Source organism: Periophthalmus magnuspinnatus, chromosome 7, assembly GCF_009829125.3.
Source record: "Periophthalmus magnuspinnatus isolate fPerMag1 chromosome 7, fPerMag1.2.pri, whole genome shotgun sequence".
NCBI lineage: Eukaryota > Metazoa > Chordata > Actinopteri > Gobiiformes > Gobiidae > Periophthalmus > Periophthalmus magnuspinnatus.
The window spans coordinates 14584452-14604578 of NC_047132.1; the positions used below are offsets into that span (position 1 = coordinate 14584452).

Below are 20127 nucleotides of genomic sequence, written 5' to 3' on the forward strand. Positions count from 1 at the left end.
TTAAGTTTTATAGCAACCAAAAATATACGACTGATGTACAGGTACTGGTTTAAAAATCCACTGCCTGTCCACATGAATATATTTGCCATGTTGTATTTCAGCTGCAGAGAAGTTGCATGTGTGCAGATGTAAATATGCTGGGGTTGTCTGTATGTAAATGAGGTTTCTGATGTGTCAGGTGAGATGTGCACCGGTCTGTAGTAACTGTTTTGGGGTTGGGCTATTTTTAGTTCATGTCTTTGAGGAAAAATGCATCACCCTAGATACAGCGTTTCAATGCGATATTGTAAATGCTATTCAAGGGGAAAATCAAATGCCACACTAAACTCTCATAGTTTTTCCAACCTCTAAACATGTACTGGCATATTTACGGCTGACTGTAGTTACATAAAGAAATAGAAATGGTAAAAATATTATTATGTTCATCAAAACCCTACCTGGAGTTGTGTTTTGTTTCATTCACAGATGTTTAACACTCAAATCCTGGCTGTGTTCTTCACTCCAAACACTCAAGTGCTCTACTGTGTATTTTTTTATTTTATTTTATTTTTTTTATTTGATACACCTTCACCACAATCATTTGGATGATTTCAGTCCTGGAATTGTCAATCTCTACTGAACAAAAGGTAAAATGTCACTTTGAAAAGACTAAACCACTTGTGACTAAAAACTATAAACAGTTGCTTTTTTATCTATTAAAGGTTCTAGTTTACACAAAATTGACTCTTGTGAGCTTTAAGTAGTGTTACAATGTTGTTCCCTCCTCAAAAACAGACCTGCAGTTGTGTTTTGTTTCATTCACACATGTTTGAGTAACACTTTATTATTAGTCTGTCTACATCTCCAACACTTAAAATGCTCTGTTCCACCTTGTGATGTCATGCAGCAGTAGTTTTCAAGATAACAGCTTCTTTTACCCTTTGTTCAGTGGAAGATTGGCAATTCCAGGACTGAAATTATCCAAATGATTTTAGTGAAGCTGTATGGAGTTTAAAAACACAGTGGAGCACTTCCTGTATTACCACATGACATCACAAGGTGGAACGCCGAATGAGCTCAGCCTAAACATGTCGGGTTTTTGTGTTAAACATGTGTGAATGAAACAAAACACAACTCCAGGTCTATTTTTGATGAGGACACAACATGATAACATAGATCAGAGAATAGCGTAATACTGGTCCTTTAACGTAGTAACAAGCAAAAATATTTAAAAAGGAAAAATACTATGAGAAGGCTTTTTCCTTGCTTGAGCTTCATTTTCTCTCATCAGACTTTCATTAGCAGTGATCAAGGTTTGAACGATCTCCCAGCTGTTACCGCAACCTCACAATTGATCCTATCTTATTTTATTCTTGAAACTCCACAATAGAAAAATCCTTGGGCCAAAAAAGTATCGATACAAAACAACATCAGGCAGTACAAGCTACACATTGTATGTATTACTTTATTATTATTTATCTTTACTTACTTGTTTGATCTTGCAACAACGCTCTCATAGCATCTTATGGCGCTGGACCAAGTAGTGCTGTTGTGTCCTTAGGCAAGACACTTCACCCACTTCGCCTTGTATGAACGCGGTGTGTGTATGTGTGAGTGATTGGTCGTATTAGAATTATCATCATATATTATCATGTTTTTGTTATTATTAGTATTATAGTAAAAAAAAAAACATGTGGGTAATGTATACTAGCCACTTCGAAAACACTAAACCATCTGTGACGACATAGTTTTAATACATTTATTTATTTAATTTAATTGTATTTATTCTCCAAACACACAACCACATCCCCAGGCGTTTGGATTCGCCAGAGAGCTCAAATGTGTTCGCTCTTTTACGCTCCTCCTAACCCACCTGACTCACTTTGATGGTCCACAAACCAGGCGGACCTTCATATAGCTTTAGCTTTAGCCGCACTTCCAGCCCGACCTCTTGCATCAGACAGGATTTGCCCATGGGCGTGAACGTGCGATGCTCCACGCAACATCACACAGCAATGTCCACCTCCAATCGCATTCCCTCAGCCCTCCATAGAGACAGAGCACAGAGCGAGAAGAATGACCCCAATCTGACCTCCTCAAGCCCACGAGGCGAGAACCCAACCATCCGGCCAAGCTTTGATACATGTACGCTTTTATGTCTGTGTGCGTTTGCTTATGTGCTTTTTATGTAAAGATGTAGCCATGTATGAAGCGAACAGTACAGTATTGTTGTGGGAGACTAACAGTACGATAGAGATGCTATTATTTTCTCTATTACGCAAGATTTTGTTGTTGTATCTCAAAAATGATATATGAAAGAACACATATGATCCATTTGTGTGGCTTTAACTCTTTTTTTAAACATGCTTTTGTTCACCTCAGGATAAATATTTCGCATTTTCTTACTTAAAATATTGGCTTAACTTGAAAAATGTACTTAAACTACGCCTCCATTTCCAGTTAGGTATGTTGGTGCTGGAGCTCCCTCTGCTGTCAGCAACTGGAATTAAAATATAAATATAAACTCAACAAACAAACCCCTCGTCCCGTGAATGCTAAGCTAATAAAGTGAACACAGTTTGAGCTCAAATGAGTCTGGTGATGATTTTGGGGGTTTAAAAACAGAAGCAGCAGGAGAAGAGTTTTATTTATCTCACAACTAAACTGCCAGTATGGGAACGGAGCATTTTAGACAGAAGACAGCTCTGGATTTAGTGGATTAATTGAACAAAAAAATCTATGTATTGTAATTAGTTTTAAGATTATGGGAACGATTATGTCAGGATAATGATTAAAGTTGCTGACAGTTTAAAAACGGTATGGATATGATTAATTATCATTTTAATATTATGAACAGGTTCCATATTTAAACCGCTGTTGTAGTATTGTACTATTGTATTGTACTTTTTTAGACAAAATCATTAGATATACGTAGGATTTTCTGCACATTCTGGTGATAAAACGGAGATAATCTTTGGCAATTATCAAGTTTTTTATAAAATGTCCCACGATTATTGTCGACCATTTTTATCACCATAAACGATATTATTGTTTATCATCCCATCCCTAATTGTGATACTTGTTGATCAATACCACAGGCTGCTGTATCGATACTGTACATTGCCATGAGATTTTTTTTTGATATTTTATACATAGACCTGTCACGATAAGACATTTTGAAGCACAATATATTGCTTCAGAGAAATATTGTGATAATCGATAATATTGAAACTACTTTATGCCACTAATTAAGATTTAAATATGTAAGATAATTCCCGTAAGTCATGTTTCATTAAAAGACATGAACTGCTACAACTCTCCCCTAAATTTGTAAAGAAAAAGCTCTCAGGATAAATATCAAGGCCCAAAATATATCGTTCCAGCTTTGATATATTGAACGATAAGTCGATATTAGTAATTATCGTGACAGGGTTAGTTATACATTTCACAAAAGCAAGTTGAGGCTGCATTACAATTTTGTTGCTTATTTAGAGAAAGGTAATATTTACAGAATGCAGTCGACATATTTACTGTGTTATTAAGTCTATTTCATAAACAGAATGCGCACGTAGTGGTTTAACAAAGAAAATGTAAATCCGCATTTTCAACACTAAATGGTTGTTTACGGTTGAAATTATAGGGCTACGTGAATATTGTGTTTTTGAGTTCTCCGTGAGCACAAATTCTTGCACAGTGGAATAAATCATCCACTACGCACCAAAACAAATATCAAAAGCAGTAGCGTTCCACTTGGCTTTCGGCAGTCGCGTTCCGATTGGTCCTTACCTAATGATGACATACATGACCAGGAAGTTGCCGACCAGGCCGATGACGCAGACGATCATGTAGACCACCACGATGGTCACCTTGACGCTAGTGGGCAGTAGCGTGTCCGTCTCGTTGTAGGGGCTGCTCAGGTTGAAAGAGTCGTTGGACATCTGCAGGTGGCTCAGCTCCGTCAGCAGGAAGTCGTCCGGGAAGTCCATGTTTGGTCCAGGGGGAGGGGCTTAGCTCACCTGTGGTAAAAGCAAAAGTGATTGTGGGTTTATGTTAGGGTTGGATAATATGTATTAGTAAATCAGAGGTTATTTTTCTTAACTTATTGGTTCTATAAGGGAAAAAATACTATATCTATCGTTCATTTAAACCTGAACCTGTCTGCTTAGTGTGGTACTCTATTCTGATTTACTTGCTGTTTACAAAAGGGAAAAGTACATAAGTGAACTGCAGCATTCATTATACTTGCGAATTTAACCAGACGACCAGAGCAGATAGTGTTCGCTAAAGGTTATATAAAGGTAACACGTTTAAACCATAGATATACATTTAATTTGTTATTTGCACTTGACCCTTCCTTCAGTGCCACTTGCAAAAACCTTCAGGAACAATGAACTCTGCACTTGACCCATCTCCAGATCTTGAGCTAGCCTTGGTCAGAACTTCCTCAGCTGGACGATTTGAGCTATTTTGGATGTTTTGGGTTGAACCGGAGTGCGGAGAACCCACCCAGACACAGAGAGACACGTGCAAACTCCCCCAGAACGTCTTGCTGTGAGGCGAAAACGATAGCCACCGTCCCGCAGTGTAACTTTTCTAATGGAGGCTCCACCGTCTGGTTGTCTCCCTGGAGATGTTATCGCTTTGCCTGGAATGTTCAAAGGTGTCAACTTTTCAATCTTTTATTCTCTCAACCAGTGTTTTCAATGGTAAAAATGATAATACTTTACTTTGATCTGAACTCCATCGAGATAAATATGTTTAATCCCATACTGTGAGTCATTCTAGGCAAAGCAGTAACATCTCCGTGGAGACAAGCAGGTGTTGGACCCTTCACCCTTCAAAAAACGTTACATAATACGCCATTCAACGTACTTTACCTCATTTTTTCACATCTATTAGATCAAAATATGTCTTGCTACAGTACAGATATATTTCATAAGCATTTCTTAAATTCAACATAAGTCAGTTGTGTAATGTCTACATGTAATAGTGCTGAACTCATCACAGTGAAGAATTACCATGTTCAGAATACATAAAATAAGTGAGGAACAACTTTCGACGACTGCAAACTAGTTCTGTTTTAGTAAAAGTCAGATACTGCCCTTTTTAAAACATTCAGCTATCCTTTTTGGTGAGCTCAGTTCTTCTCTTGTTCCCTCAAATAAACTAAACTAGAGGGTCATATTAAACTTTCACCTCATAAATTGCAGACTACATCCACCCACAATCACAACACCAGGCTGGAGATGTGGTTTGTGAACTCATTACAGCTACTGCCAGACTCTAGCTTCCACCTCTTGTTCAAAACGCCTCCAGAAAATCAAGACGGAGCAGAAATCCGAATAAAAAATCGTAGCCTGGGCAAAACTGGAATGTGATCTGAGTGATTCGGGAGAGCACGTATTGTTGGTAAAATGATGTCAGAGTTAAAGGGGAATTTGAAATCAGTGTTTACATCAGTTTTGGAGAAGATATACAGTGTAGTATCAGATTTTTATTGTGTTAAAAAGGAAGAAAAACTAAACCAGTTCATTTTAAACAGTTTGCAGTCGTCCAAACTTATTTCTCACTTACCTTATGTATCCAGAACGTCCTGATTATTCACTGTGACGAGTTTATAAGTGCTTTTCAAAACAGTGCAGAGTGGAGTAGTTTTGCTGTGACTGTAATGCCAGCGACAACTAGCATGCTAAGGTGCACTTCCTGATTATCGGACAATAAAATGCGTTGTAATTAGATGCAGGTTAAGTTTTAAGTAGCAGTACCTGTGTTTTTTGTTTGGTTGTTGTTGTTTTTTTTGTTTGTTATTTCATGTAAAATGTTTTTTTTTTTAATCATTTGCAAACCAGGAAGTTCATCAACACTGGTGGACTGTTAGCATGCTAGTTGTTGTTAGTTTTACTACTTTAAACTTATAAACTCTTATAAACTCATTCTGGTGAATAATTAGGATGTTCAAAATGCATAAATAAGTGAGAAATAACTTTGGACGACTGCAAATAGTTTAAAATGAAGTAGTTCTGTTTTTCATGTTCATGTTTTTGTCTGTTTTTATCTTTTGCACCATGGCCTTTTGCACGTTCTCAAATCTCTAAGCAGATTATTTTCAGAATTAAACTATTCTCAGAAAATAACCCTTGATTTTTCTGTTGAAATTGAATAAAAAATAAACTAAACTGTAAAGACGTGTATCTTGTAGCTGTAGGCGCTGGCTTTGTGATGTAAAATGTATACAGTTTCAATAAACCATCTGGCCCTTGTAATAATTTCTGTTCAAATATGTCATAACATTTTGACGCGAGCCTATACGCACTGCAGATCTTCTCAGGGTGTACATCTTTAAAGGGCTCCACTCATCCCCTCACTCTACTCTCTCTCCTTTATCTTTCTGCTTTTTCTCTCCCTCTTTCCTCTCTCTCCTTCTGTCTCGTTTGTCTCTCTCCCTCCCTACTCTCCTCTTCTCTCCCTCCCTCCTCTCTCGTTTCTCTCTCTCCTTCTCACTCTCTTGTTTCTCTCCTTCCCTCCTCTCTCTGTCTCTCTCGCCTTCTCTCTCTCTTGTTTCTCTCCCTCCTCTCTCTGTCTCTCTCCTTCTCTCTCTCTTGTTTCTCTCCCTCCTTCCTCTCTCCTTCTCTCTTTCCCTCCCTCTCTTGTTTCTCTCTCTCTCCCTCCTCTAACTCTTGCTCGCTCACCCTTTCCCTCTCCCTCATCTATTTTCATCTGTTCTGTCAGTCTTTCTCTCTCCCTTGTCATTATTCCACCTTTCCCTCTCTCCTCTCTCCCCTTTCTGTATCCTCTCATTCTTCCTCTATCTCTCTCTCCCTTCTCTCCCGCCCTTTCTCTTTTTTCACTGCCCGTTCTCATCTCACCATCATCATTTCCTTCTCCTCTTTCTTTTCCCTCTCTCCTTTTCCCTCTCCTCTCCTTTCTCCTTCTCTGTTTCCTATATCTCTTTTTCTGTTTCCTTCCCTCCCTTCTCTTTCCCTCATTTTCACTCCTTTGTCATCTGTCCCTCCTCTATCTCTTTGCTTCTCTCCTGCTCTTTTTCTGTTTACCTCACTCCTTCAACTCTTGCTCACTCACTCTTTCCCTCTCTCTCTCTCCATTTTCTATATTCTTTTCTTCTTTCTTTCTTTCTTTCTTTCTTTCTTTCTCCCTTGTCACTCTTATGCCTCCCTCCCTCCCCTTTCTCTCTACCTTTTCCCTCATTTGTCATTTTTCTCTCCTTTCTTTTCCCCCTCTTCTTCCCTCACCTCCCTCTGTCCCTTCCTAACTCTCCTCTGTCCCATCTTGTTTCTCTCTATTTCTTACCCTCCCTACCTCCATCACCTCTCTTCATTTCCTCTCTTTTTCCTTTGCTCTCCCCTTCATCTCTTGTCATCGGTCCTTGTTTCCCCGCTCCTCCTCTCTTCATCCTCCGCATCACCCATTTCTTTTCTCCCTTTCTCCTCATCTCTCTCTTTCCTTTGATCTCTCCCTCCTCTCTCTCTCCCTCTCTCACATTAATGATGAATATTCATTAGATCAGAGCAGTACCGCAGTGCTGCTGTGACTCCCTCACACACACACACACGCACACACACGCTCACACACACCCGCACACCCCCACGCACCCACGCTCACACACGCGCACACACACACACACACACACACACACACACACACACACACACACACACACACACAGGGTTTCCATTCTTCTTGGACACATTACATTGACTTTCATTCATTTCCTGGAGACTCGTCCTAACCTAAACCACAGTCACTTTTTGCCTAAACTAAACCCTGACCTTAACCTATAAACAAAACTTGAAAAACACTTACATTACCCATTCTGAGCGTCCTATTATTCACCACGATGAGTTTATAAGCACTTCTCATAAACATAGCCTGTATAAAGAAGTGGACTAAGTGAGTGTGACGTCACAGCGTTCAGCTCCAGTCAAATGAAGCTCGTCGAGGCTCGTAGGGGTGGATCTGGAGCCGATTTGGAGCCAAGTCCCATATTTGGAATTCAGACGGTGAGTATCACAGCAACTAAAGAGCCAATCCGGAGCGAGGCTGTTGAAAGTGATGCTCCTGTTAATCAAACCTGTTGCCAACGCTAGCGGGAGTGACCTCGGGGAAAGAAGGCACCTCATTTGTCTGTTATTAATGTTCTTATCTTGATTTACAGCAAAACAAAAACACCAGGATCATGTACAGCGGGTAAATACAAACATTTTAAGACCAAAATGACGAGTCTGACAGCAGCAGTTATGAAGAGAGGGGCGAAGTTTTTTTCAATAGAAAGTGAACTAGAGCCAGAAGCGCACCCATGCTCACTTGGAACATGGCGGCTGGCATGTTATCTATGTCAATATATATATAGAATCAATGTTCACAACACACAGAGACCATTTGAGCTTTGCAAGTACGGTATAGCTAACTACAACTAGCATGCTAATGTGCCCTTCTTGATAATCAGTCGATAAAACACTTCATAATCAGATGCAGACTGCACAAGAGCTGCTTATACAATACATCTATACTGGGGCAAGACACAAGCACCTTTAACACATATCAGATCTTTAAATCATGTCTCTTTTTAACGTAGTTGTTGTGGAAAAATTACAATTCTAGATGAAAAGTAATCCATTTGTGAAGCTCGGTGAGTTTTGAAATACTGAAAAATGTTTATTTTTTGTTACAGCACATACAGACAGGTCTGACAGGACTGACACAGATGAAATACTTTTGAAGACATGACATGAATACACTTAAAGTTCCATCACATAGTCTTTAAAAAATTATATTAGACCATAAAGAGGCTTTTTTAGACGCTCTATTTAAGTGGTTATTATTTATGACAATGCAATATATATTTTACAGCTATGAACATCATTAAGCAAAAACACAAATTCCGCCAAGTGCATCAACTAGGTCCCTCTTAAGTCTATAAAGCTTCAGAGCGCCCCCTTTCTGTGAGCTGCAGCCTCACACTGGGCGTTGTACAGATCTTCCAGAGTCCAGACAACACTAAAGCGTGAAATTCTCGTTAGGGCACCTGACACATTTGATATGTGTAGCAGTGAGAGCCAATTACTCAAATACAATACACTATGATTGTGATGACACTATCTGGACGTCCTGCTCAGAGCAAGGAGTGGGCCTGTTCATACTGGGGCTCAGATCATTTATACTGCCCTGATATATGTAAATGGGCATAGCTAACGTGCTAGCCGCCGCGTTCCACACAGGAAGTGAGTGAGGGCGCACTTCCGGCTCCTTCAGCTTTGGCTCCAGTTCACTTTATATTGAAAAACTGTCGCCCCTCTCTCTCTCTAACTGCTGCTTTCAGGTTTGTCATTTTAAAATGCTCAGAACTCAAGATATATATATTAATAACGGACAAATCAGGCACCTTCTTTTCCCGAGGTTGGTCCCACGAGCATTAGCAACAGGTTTGATTGACAGCGTTGCTAAGCTACAACGTGGGTTTAGCACGGAGCAGGCGGGAAGGGACATTACCTTCAAGAGCCTCGCTCCGGATTGACTCTTTGGTTGCTATGATACTCGAGATCGGAATTGCAATTGAACTGGCTCCAAATTGGCCCCTATAACTGCGAGCCACGATGAGTTTTATTTGATTGGAGCCAAATGCCGTGGCTGACATCACACTTACTTAATCCACTTCTTTATACAGTCTATGAAAACATAAAACGCAATGAAAAAGTTGTGTATTCATGCTTTGCAACAGGAATTACAGCTAGTGATGTGACATCTGAGAACATGCCAGCTCATGCCAGCAGGAGGCCGGTCCCTGAAGTCCTCAGAGTGTGAGATGGTTCATATGGAACTAACATGTCAGAGATGTACTTTGGTCCATGGAGAGACTTGTCACAAGCAGAGCTGCTTTAAAGTCTATTCTCTGAACCACAAGAGCGAGTGCAGAGACCTGAGCACAGGACACAAGTGTGAAGTACTTCCTGGTTTTAGTCAGGACCCGAGATCGTTTGGAGAGGCCAGTGAGCAGGATGTTACAGTAGACTAACCTACTGGAGACAAATGCATGGATAAGTCTCTCCAAGTCTGGTTTTGACAGTATACTTTGATTTTTGCAATGTTTTTAGATGGTAAAAAGCTGCAGATGTTATTGATTTGATGTGATTGTTAAAGTTCTGAGTCCATTATTATCCCTAGATTTCTAGCCTGATTTGAAGGTTTTAGAGAGAGAGACCGGAAGTGAGTATAGTAGAGCAAATAGGCAACACAAGTGAAACCTTTATGCACAAAAAACATATTTGGCATCATAATAATAGTTTGTTTGTTTATTATTATTATTACTGTAGCACAACATTTTATTTAGATTATACTGCATTTGAATGGGTAAACACACTCCCACTCTCAGTTTGAACCACTGTCTTGTCATTTCTCGCTATGACAGGTTTGAAAACAAATTAGTTCTCCCATTGGCTTCTGTCATATAAATATAGTAAAATATTGTAAACCCATAAAGGAGCAAAACACCCCATCACTAATTACAGTGCTTCCTCTACGGGCGCTGTACTTGGGTCATGTACGCACGGGTCCATGTGTCATCTCAACTCTCCTTCCACATTCTCCTGTCTGCACACATCCTTATGTTTGTCCCTTCATTCTCACTGTTTAACTTTGCAGGCCTGACTTTGACACTACAGTGAGCTGGTGTTTGGTTGGGCTTGATGAATTGTCAGTTAAAGTTAGCACTAGCAGCTCGAGCACATGTCCATATAAGGCTAGTGCCATTGTGCAGGGCCACCGAAGCAGAGCAGGGTGTCACCAGATGAATGAGAGGAGGAGGATCTGAGTGTTTACTAAATGTTTTTATGGGGGTGTCCTGGATTTATAGCACGTGGTTGTATGACAGCATGGAGGCGATACTGGAAAAGTGAATGAAATGGGACAATGGGATATGGAATAAGGAAAAAGTGCAAAGGACTAGTCATTTCAAAAAACATAGTAAATATAAATACACTTAAAGAGCACATATGATGCTTTCTTTTGGCTTTAATCACATTTTAAACATGCTTTTGGCCACCGTGGGATTAATATTTCATATTTTCTAACTTGAAATGATGTCTGTATTTGGAAAACACATTTTACAAACTTCACCTCCGTTTCCAATGAGGTATTTAGGTGTTGGGGCGCCCTCTGCTGTCAGCAACGGGAATGTAAAATGGGAAAATAATCAAATGAAGCAGCGTAAATGTTATGCTAATAGAGCCGTATATTCCATAAGTTTATCATTTTAATAACTCTCACGTCGACTGGACAACATTTCGTGGGACCTACCTCAACTTTGGGCTGCCTTACACAAAAATATACAATGACCTAAAAAACTCCAACCAGTTTGACCACAGTTACATAAAGTCTTTGCTCCCACTTATCGTTCATTAGCACCGTTTTAGTCAAGATGCTAATTTTACATCCCGGCGTGCAGCAGCAGGAATGAGGAGGTGTTCAGCAGTTACCCAGAGGAAGCCCTTAACACAAACAGTAGTTAGTACATCCATATACACAAGGAGACTGCTTCTTTTCACTTTAGCTCCTATTAACATTTGGGAAGATGGCTCTGCAACACCACGATATACACTCTGCCAAAAGCTCTACAAGCTTTTCAAGTGCAGGCTTTTAGCGACGCAGGTTTATCTTATCAATGAGTGCTACTGTGAAAGAGAGAGCAGGTGTGTTAGTGTAGTGTTAGCACAGCACTGGTAACTGCTACTGTCCCAAAATGTACCCTAAGTATGGATGGGAACAAGAAGGAACTTTTTATTTATTTATTCATTCATTTTTATTTTATTAAAGGCACTGACTTTTTAACTTAGCTTATTCTGAGCATCAACTTATTCACCAAAATGAATTTATAAGCACTTTTCACAACTTTCAGAGGCCAGAGCAGAGTTTTGCCATCACAGTGGACAATAAAACACTTAGTAATTAAATAATACACATGATAAATAGCAGACACATGCAGTACACAGTGGATTTATTATGGCCTTTGATAACTTATTCCAGGTTGTGGGTGCAGAAATTGTCACATTATGCAAACCTGAGGAAATTATCTCATGTGATATTTTTGTTTGGCTTGGTGGTGAGTTTTGAGAAGTTATTGTTCAAACAGCAGGGCTATAATAACTATATAAATATAAAATTAAATTAAATTTTGAAGCTAACATTGTGAACTGTGTCTTGTGAGAATTGTGTCTTGTCCCATCGCGTTTTTAAGAGCACAGTTGATTTTAACCCCTATGAGTCATTTCCTATTTAGTTTCACTGACATTTGTCAAATAGAAAAAGTTAAAGAGTCAAGAAGGAGTTTCCTCAATTAATTCTCAATGAGTGATTTTGAGTAAAGAAACTCTGTAACTTTTAACCCTTGACTCCAGAGGGCCTAATAACCCTCATAAAGTTACTATGGTAACTATTGTTATTAAGTTTTTTGACATAATAATTCAATACAATAATAATACAATATAATACAATAATAATAATACAATACATTGTACATACAAAGTCTTTTCATGTTTAAGTTAAATCCACACTTACTACTACAGCAAGTATAATCAGCAGGTGTGATTGTGTACATGAATTGACTAATTTGTATGTTCACAATATGATTTATTTCAGAAAATGTTGTTTAATATCTATATACATATATGCAGCACATTTGTGGGTGAACAGGTTTGCACAGTATGTTTAACAATCCTTTTAACCACATTTAAGTATAGACAGTACATTTGTGAGTCAGACTTGCTTTACTGACCTTTGCTCTTCATAGGTGTTAACTCTCTGCTTCTACTTCTCCACCTTCTTCTACCAACATCAAGAGGACGAGCTATTGCGTCTTCAAATTTAGAAAGTGAGTCAACTTTACGCTTTGATGATTTGTGTAGGACATCTCCCGAGGGAGGTGTTCTGGGCATGTCCCACCGGAAGGAGGCCCTGGGGCAGACCCAGGACACACTGGAGGGACTATGTCTGTCAGTTGGCCTGGGAACGCCTTAGGGTCCACTAGAGGAGCTGGAGGACGTGTCTGGGGTGAGGGAAGTCTGGGAGTCCCTGCTTAGACTGCTGCCCCCGCGACCCGGCCTCAGATAAGCGGAAGAAAACAGATGTATGGATAATTTGTGCAACTAAGCAGAGGCATTTATGTTTAGTTAATAAACTCAGACTCAAACTTACTTTGATACTGTTTCCTTCTTTCATGTTATGTTCTCGTGTTACAGAGAAATCTTAGTTTCACTGCTCAAATTCCGATTTGTAAGAAATATGAGTAAAACAAATTTACAGAAATCTGCTGCCCATGTCCAACCAGAAAATTCAACGAAATTGTAAACTAATGAAAACTTTGACATTTGTGAGTTGTCTTACTCGTCACATGCACTTTATACATTCACACTATACAGAAGTCTCCACATCCTGAGACAGAGACTGAGGATGTAGGACAACCCTTTCTGCTTTGCACTGAAGAGCAAAAGAACAAGACTGAGACGTTTTTCATCGTCATGGACCAAACACTCTGCCATGTGCCACGCAGACGACTTTTGAGGTCTTCCACTTCAGAGCGCCCCCTTTCCTACAACAAAGCACTTGCAAGTTTCTACACAACAATTCAAACCACATTTATGGGGCGACAGTGGCTCAGTGGTTAGAGTGTTGGTCCCGCTCGGACCAAGTTCTGTCGTTGTGTCCTTAGGCAAGACACTTCACCCACATTGCCTATTATGAAAGTGGTGTGTGCGCGAATGATTTGTGGTGGTCGTAGGGGCCGATGGCGCAGATTGGCAGCCTCGCTTCCGTCAGTCTGCCCCAGGGCAGCTGTGGCTACAATAGTAGCTTACCATCACCAAGTGTGGAAATGAAGGAATAATGACTATAGTGTAGCGCTTTGAAAAAGCGCATTACAAGTGTAAGCTATTATTATTATTATTTAACACAATGGTCACACATAAATGGTAAATAGTTATTTTTCTATAGCACTCTTCCACCTTCAAGGCACTCAAAGCACTTTACATCAAAGAACTCACACACCAGTGTACGCAGGCTCTGGAGACGAGGGAGGGTTAAGTATTTTGCCCAAGACCACAACAGCGGTATTCATCTGTGAACACTGGAATTGCACCAGCAACCTGTGGGTCAGTGGATCTGACAGCTCTAACAATGATGATGATGATGTCAAGCTCAGGTTTCAAACTACAAACCTTCGGATCAGAGGACGAGCACTTTACCAAGTGAGCTACTCCTCACTTTCACTGGAACAAATGAACTAGCATGTGCATTTCTTTATAAAAGAAGTTACTCTGAAAAAAAGTTTGAAATTAACTTAAAAAATATTTAATGCTAGCACCTTTTTGAGAGTTAAAAATTAACCAACCAAAGACTTTAACACTTTCCTGTCTGGTCCCATATAGACACTGAAAAAGAGTTAATATTAAATCCCCGGGAGTTGATTTGATTTTGCTGTATTTGCTGTGTAGTAAACTCCCATCTTTAACACAGCAGTCACCACAAACATCATCACAACAAAGAGCTACAAAGTTGTCCGCATCCCCGATGAATAGCTGCATATCATGCTAGCGAGATGCAGATTTTTTTCCTTTGTGGCAAAATGGCTACACTGACTAAGAAAATACATTTGAAGAAAGTAAGCAAGTTGGAGAGTAAGTCCAGAGCAGTGTGTGTGTGTGTGTGTGTGTGGGTGTGTGTGTGTGCGTGTGTGTGTGTACTGTGGGGGTGAAAAAGGGCATTGATTGGAGCAATGACGTCTTGAATACAGGAGAAGCCATTTTAGATCAGTATTGTAGTTTACAGTGAACAAAATAATCTACGGTCATTTTATGGTTTAATAGTAAAAACTGGGAGAAACTATATCTTCTTTAACGAGTGCAGACTATTAAACATTGCTTAAAAAGAACCAAACCTGGAGTTTCACAATTTGTGGTGTTTGAATGTCACTTATTGCCTGTATTTCACATTTAAGCAGTCGTTTATGAACAGTGTAGTTATGTTTTATGTTAATGACGATATAAGAAGATTTTGTTATTCACACAGCGCAGAGAGATGACAAAGAAGCAAACAAGAACACGCATCAAGATATGATTCAATTGTGAAATCAGGAGCAGTTGAAGCGCACAGGCTAATCAACAAAATGCTCTGCCCTGGCCCGCTCTGCTCATCTGATCTAATCATAAATCACGAGGAAGTAGAATAGTTTCATAAAATAAAGTGGTATGAATATTACACTAATTTCCAATTATGATCACAAGAACTGCTCAAGACTGGTCATTGAGAAACGTATAACCAGGTTTTCAAAAAGCTCAGAAAATAAAATAAATCAAAATATAGAAGGAGAAATGTAATATTTCAGTTCAATCTTAAGTGTAAAAACAATAAAGCTAGCAACCTGGACTAGACCAGAGCTAAACCAGGACTAAAACAGGGCCAAACCAAGTCAACGTCGGAACTAAACTGGGCTCAAACCAGGACAAAACCTCTGATGGTCTTCACAAATTTCACAAATGTCTGTTGTCCAGTTGTCAGCCTTTTGCTTTGTTACACATTTGTTAGTTTTTCATGTCTTTAATGCCTATAGTTCAGCTTTAAAACAGACCTATTCTGCAAAATCGACCATGTTATAGTTGTTTTCCCTCACCATTTACACGCTCAAAGTTGTATTTGGAGTGACTTGTGCATGTTTGAGAGACGCCATATTGCCGATCGACCCCTGTTTTCACCTCCACCAGCATACGCCCACTGCTCTGCTCTCTAGTATTTATTCTCCAATTTTATTTTCTTAATCGGTGATACAAGTCGGATTTGGCATAGCTGCGTAGTCATTTTGGTACAAATGAAAAAAAAAATCATTTGCTCGCTAGTATGATCTTTTATGTAGTTATGTTAGATCAATATTTCGATTTAAAATGTGCAAAATATAACATAATGACGCACGGGTGTCATAGATTGTAACTATATAGCAGATACAAGCACAGTTTATCTACTTTAAAATACAACCATGCAACAAAAACAGAACCTTCCATGTTGAAATAAATCGATTAAATGCTTTATATCTACTAAATTATCGTCCAAATGAGGCTGAAAACTGTAGTTGTAAGATTCAAAGTCGAGATGAAGGTGTAAGAACTTCAAAAACATAAAGGAACATTTCTGGATTTCCACTCAACTCAAGTAACAGTAATTTACAGACTGAGGATTGACGTAGCATCTGCTTTCCAACGGATGGACAAAACATGAAATAATGCTCATGTTTATCTTAATATTAAACAAAAGTGTAGCAGAGTACTGTAACACTGTCAAATACATTACTCCAGTAGCACAGTCTCATGTTTTTGAGGGAAGAGCATTAGAACGCAAAAATAAAAAGTCAATTTACACAGGACCTTTAACTAGCTGCCAAAAAAAATTGTCTTTCACTATTTTTGAAGTACAAATCCTTCTCCTCTTACATTACGTATTCCTCAGACCAATAATTCATACTTCTACTTCTATTTTGAGGTAACATTACTTTTACTTCGTACAGTCTTTGACTACTCTACCCACGACTGAACAGTTAGTGCACCCTGTTGCTTCTAACATGCATTGAATTGAACACCAGTCCCCGCTGTGCTTGGCCTGCCCATGCTTTTAAGACACCACTTAATACATTCTTGTCAGCTCTCCAAGTCCTTGTGAGGGACTGGGACATGGCGTCTAGTATGTCCCCCTGCAGACAGGACGTGCACAGATGTTTGTACTTTGAACAGTAAACAACCATGGAGATATGAGGGAATATGAATGCTTTTAATGGTAAATAAGGTTTATAATGTGGCCCTGGTTTAGTCTTGGGCTTGGATTGTTGATAGTTTCGGTTTAGTTCTTGGTGTTTAGTCCTGGTTTAGTTCCAAATTAGACATTAATTTATGGTTTAAGTGTTCATGTAGGCCTAGTCCTCATTTTGTTTTTGGGCTACTTCTAGTTTAATCCCAGTTTAGTCCTTGTTGTAGTCTTGGTATAATCCACGGAGATGTCCTGGTTTAATCCTGAAGTAGTCCTGCGTTTAATCCTTGGACATGTCCTAGTTTAGTCCTGGTTTAGTACTGGTTTAATCCTGGCAATCCTGTCAATCAAACCTGTTGCTAATGCTAGCAGTAGCAACCTTGAGGAAAGAAGGTGCCTGATTTGCCTGATATAAATGTTCATATTTAGATTTATGGACACAATAGTGAAATGAAAACCCCAGAATCATGAAGAGCGGGTTAATACAAACATTTTAAGACCAAAATGATGAGTCTGACAGCAGCAGTTATGGAGAGAACGGCACCAGTTTTTCAATAGAAAATAAACTGGAGCCAGAGTCAATGGAATCAGAAGTGCGCCCCTGCCCGTCCACCGTCCACAGGTTAGCTATGTCCATTTTATATATTCAGTCTATGGTTCTGTTCTGATGTAGTCCTGGTTAGTCCTTAGTCCTTAGTTAAGTTCTTGTTTAGTCCTGGTCTAGATTTGGTTTAGTTTTTGACATAGTCCTGGTTTATTTCTAAATTACACATCCAAATTAGACGGCCTACTGGATAAATCTTTGTGTCGTCCTAGTTTTGTCCTCGGACTAGACCTGCTCAGTTTAGTCCTTCGATTAAGTTTATTTCTTGGAGTCCGTGTTTAGTGCTATTTTCTGGTTTTGTCCTTGGTGCTGGTTTAGTCCTTAGTCCTTATTAAGTGCTTATTTAGTCCTGGTTTAGTCCTTGTTTAGTCCTGGTTTAGTCCTTATTGTAGGTTTAGTGCTATAGTCCAGGTAGGGTCCTTGGAGATGTCCTGGTTTAGTCCTTCGTCCCGGTTAAGTGTTTGTTCAGTCCTGTTTTAGTTCGTATTGTAGTCATAGTTTAGTCCTTAGTTCTGGTTAAGTGCTCGTCCTGGTTTAGACCTGGTTTAGCACTGGTTTTGTCCTTACTAATTCCCGTTAAATGCTTGTTTAGTGGTGGTTAAGACTTGTTTTAACACTGGCTTAGTTCCATGGTCCAGGTAGGGTCTAGTTTAGTACTGAAGTAGTTTTGGTTTTGTCCTTAGTTCTGGTTAAGTTCTTGTTTAGTCCTGGTTTAGACCTGGTTTGGTACTAGTTTAGTTCTGGTTGTGCCCTTGTTTTGCCTTGAGTTCTGGTTAAATATTTGTTTAGTCTTGGTTTAGACCTGGTTTAGTACTGATTTAGATCCAGATTTAGTCTTGGCTTCTTCTTTGGAGATGTTCTGGTTTAGTCATAGTTCAGTTCAGGTTTAGTACTTGTTTAGCCCATATTTAAACGTCTTTTATTCCTGGTTTAGTGCTGGTTTTAGTGCTTGGTTAATGGTGGTTAAGGCGTCTTGAAATAGTTAATAGTTCAATAGTTGAGGTAGGGTCTGGTTTAGTACTGAAGTAGTCCTGGTTTTGTCCTTAGTTCTGGTTTCATACTTGTTTAGCCTGTATTTAAACTTTGTTTAGTCCTGGTTTAGTCCTGGTTTAGTCCTGGTTTAGTCTTATGTTCTGGTTTAGTCCTATTGTAGTAGTCACTGTTGGCCTGGTTTAGTCTTTGGTTTAGATTATACTGTTGTCAACGTGTGGATTTTGTCATGGTTTTACCTACCACAGATCCAGTAAATGTACAGTACCTCTTTCGTTAAAGACACACAATGTAACTTTTTCTAGTAGAGGATCCGCCAAGTAGTCGTCTCATTGATTTGTTATTGCTTTACCTGGAATGTTCCACAGTATGGCATTAAACTTATCTTACCTGCATTCATTCATTTACAGCCGTTTTAATAACCCAAAATTCTTCTTGTCTCCACAGATCTGACCAGTACCCCGTTTGTCTCTTAGTCAAGGCAACTTTAACGCCATACTGTAGAACATTACCGATGAAAATCTCCATGGAGACAGCTAAACGCAGGCTACATAGTGCAGCTTTAATGTTTTGAAAAGTTTGACCGATTCGTCTGCGCAAAACGTCAAATCCATGTCTCCATCGCCTCCCGTCACTGTCGCTCTGTTGTGGCAACGTTTGAGCCGCAGGAGCAGAGCATAAACATTATAGTGACACAACTGCACACGCCATCCATCCAAACCGTGCGCACAACCACCGGCACCACACGAGTCTGCGCCGCTGTAAGGGAATAAACACCTCCAGCGTGCCGCATGTGCCCTACCTGTGACCGCTGCAACTTGCCGCTCCCTCGCCGGCTCAGACTTCTCTCCTGCCGCTGGTGATGCCGCTTCTTCTCGCTCCTGAGATCCCTTCCCTCACCGTGGGTCTAACAACACAGCCAATTCTGCGCGTTGTCATCCCCCAAAAAAGATTAAAGTGGCGATGAAAAAGTCGTAAGATTCCGGGGTTGTTGGATACGGGCAATTTTACGCACGATAAAGCGAAGAATTTGTCACCAATCCCCTAACCATCGCTGAGCCCGTGAGCCCCTGAGCTGGAGGAGACTCGTGGTGGATGGAGGAGGGAGTAGTTGGAGGAGGGGTAGGTGTAGCGTAGCCGCTGTTGGGATACGGAACACGGCTGCTGCGCTCTGGCTGGGTCGGTCTGTGTCTCTCTCTCGCGCTGCGCTCTTTCTCTCCTCCTCTAGCTCTCCGCCAGACGCACGTACGTGGAAATTCCTGCATGTTTTTTTGCCGTAATTTGTCTGTCACTAATTTGGACACGGTACAGACGTGTCCCGTGAAGCAATTTGTAAGAAGGAAGGTTGAATAATGTGGACATAAAAGCGCGTCAGGCTCGTAACGTCACCGGGGAAATGTAATGGGCAAAAATGAAATCTAATGATCAAGTTGAAATGTGGTAATTAATGAAAAAAAATCTGAAAATAAGAAAGAGTAATTAAACATGTTCTGCGCTAGGACCATGATTAGACCTACTGGTTAAATGCATTTAAAGGAAATGTAGCGTCTGTAGCACTGTTTCAGTTTTAAAGACATGTTATAATACTGTTACCTCATTAAACGCACACATGGAGTTTTGTTTTGTGTAACCTTTTATTAGTCTATCTACATCTCCAAAGCTCAAAATGTTCTGTTCCACCTTCTGATGCCTTGAAATGTTAGTTTTCAAGTTAACAGCTCCTTTTACCTTTAGTTCAGTAGAGATTGGCAACCCCAGAG

General features: G+C 39.9%; 1 protein-coding gene across 2 annotated transcripts in view; it reads right to left on the reverse strand.

Moving 5' to 3' along the window:
• The window catches only part of oprl1 (opiate receptor-like 1), a 116988-nt gene extending 97448 nt beyond the window's left edge, over nucleotides 1-19540 (reverse strand). The window contains exons 1-2 of one of the 2 annotated variants that reach the window (XM_055222886.1): nucleotides 19170-19540; nucleotides 3766-3995 (exon numbers count right to left, since the gene is read on the reverse strand). In XM_055222886.1, the coding sequence (XP_055078861.1) occupies nucleotides 3766-3965 (200 nt within the window). In that variant the 5' untranslated portion in view covers nucleotides 3966-3995; nucleotides 19170-19540. Of the gene's footprint in view, nucleotides 1-3765; nucleotides 3996-19169 lie in introns of those variants that run through there. The other variant, XM_055222887.1, reaches the window with a different exon arrangement.
• Nucleotides 19541-20127: the final 587 nt, after the last annotated feature.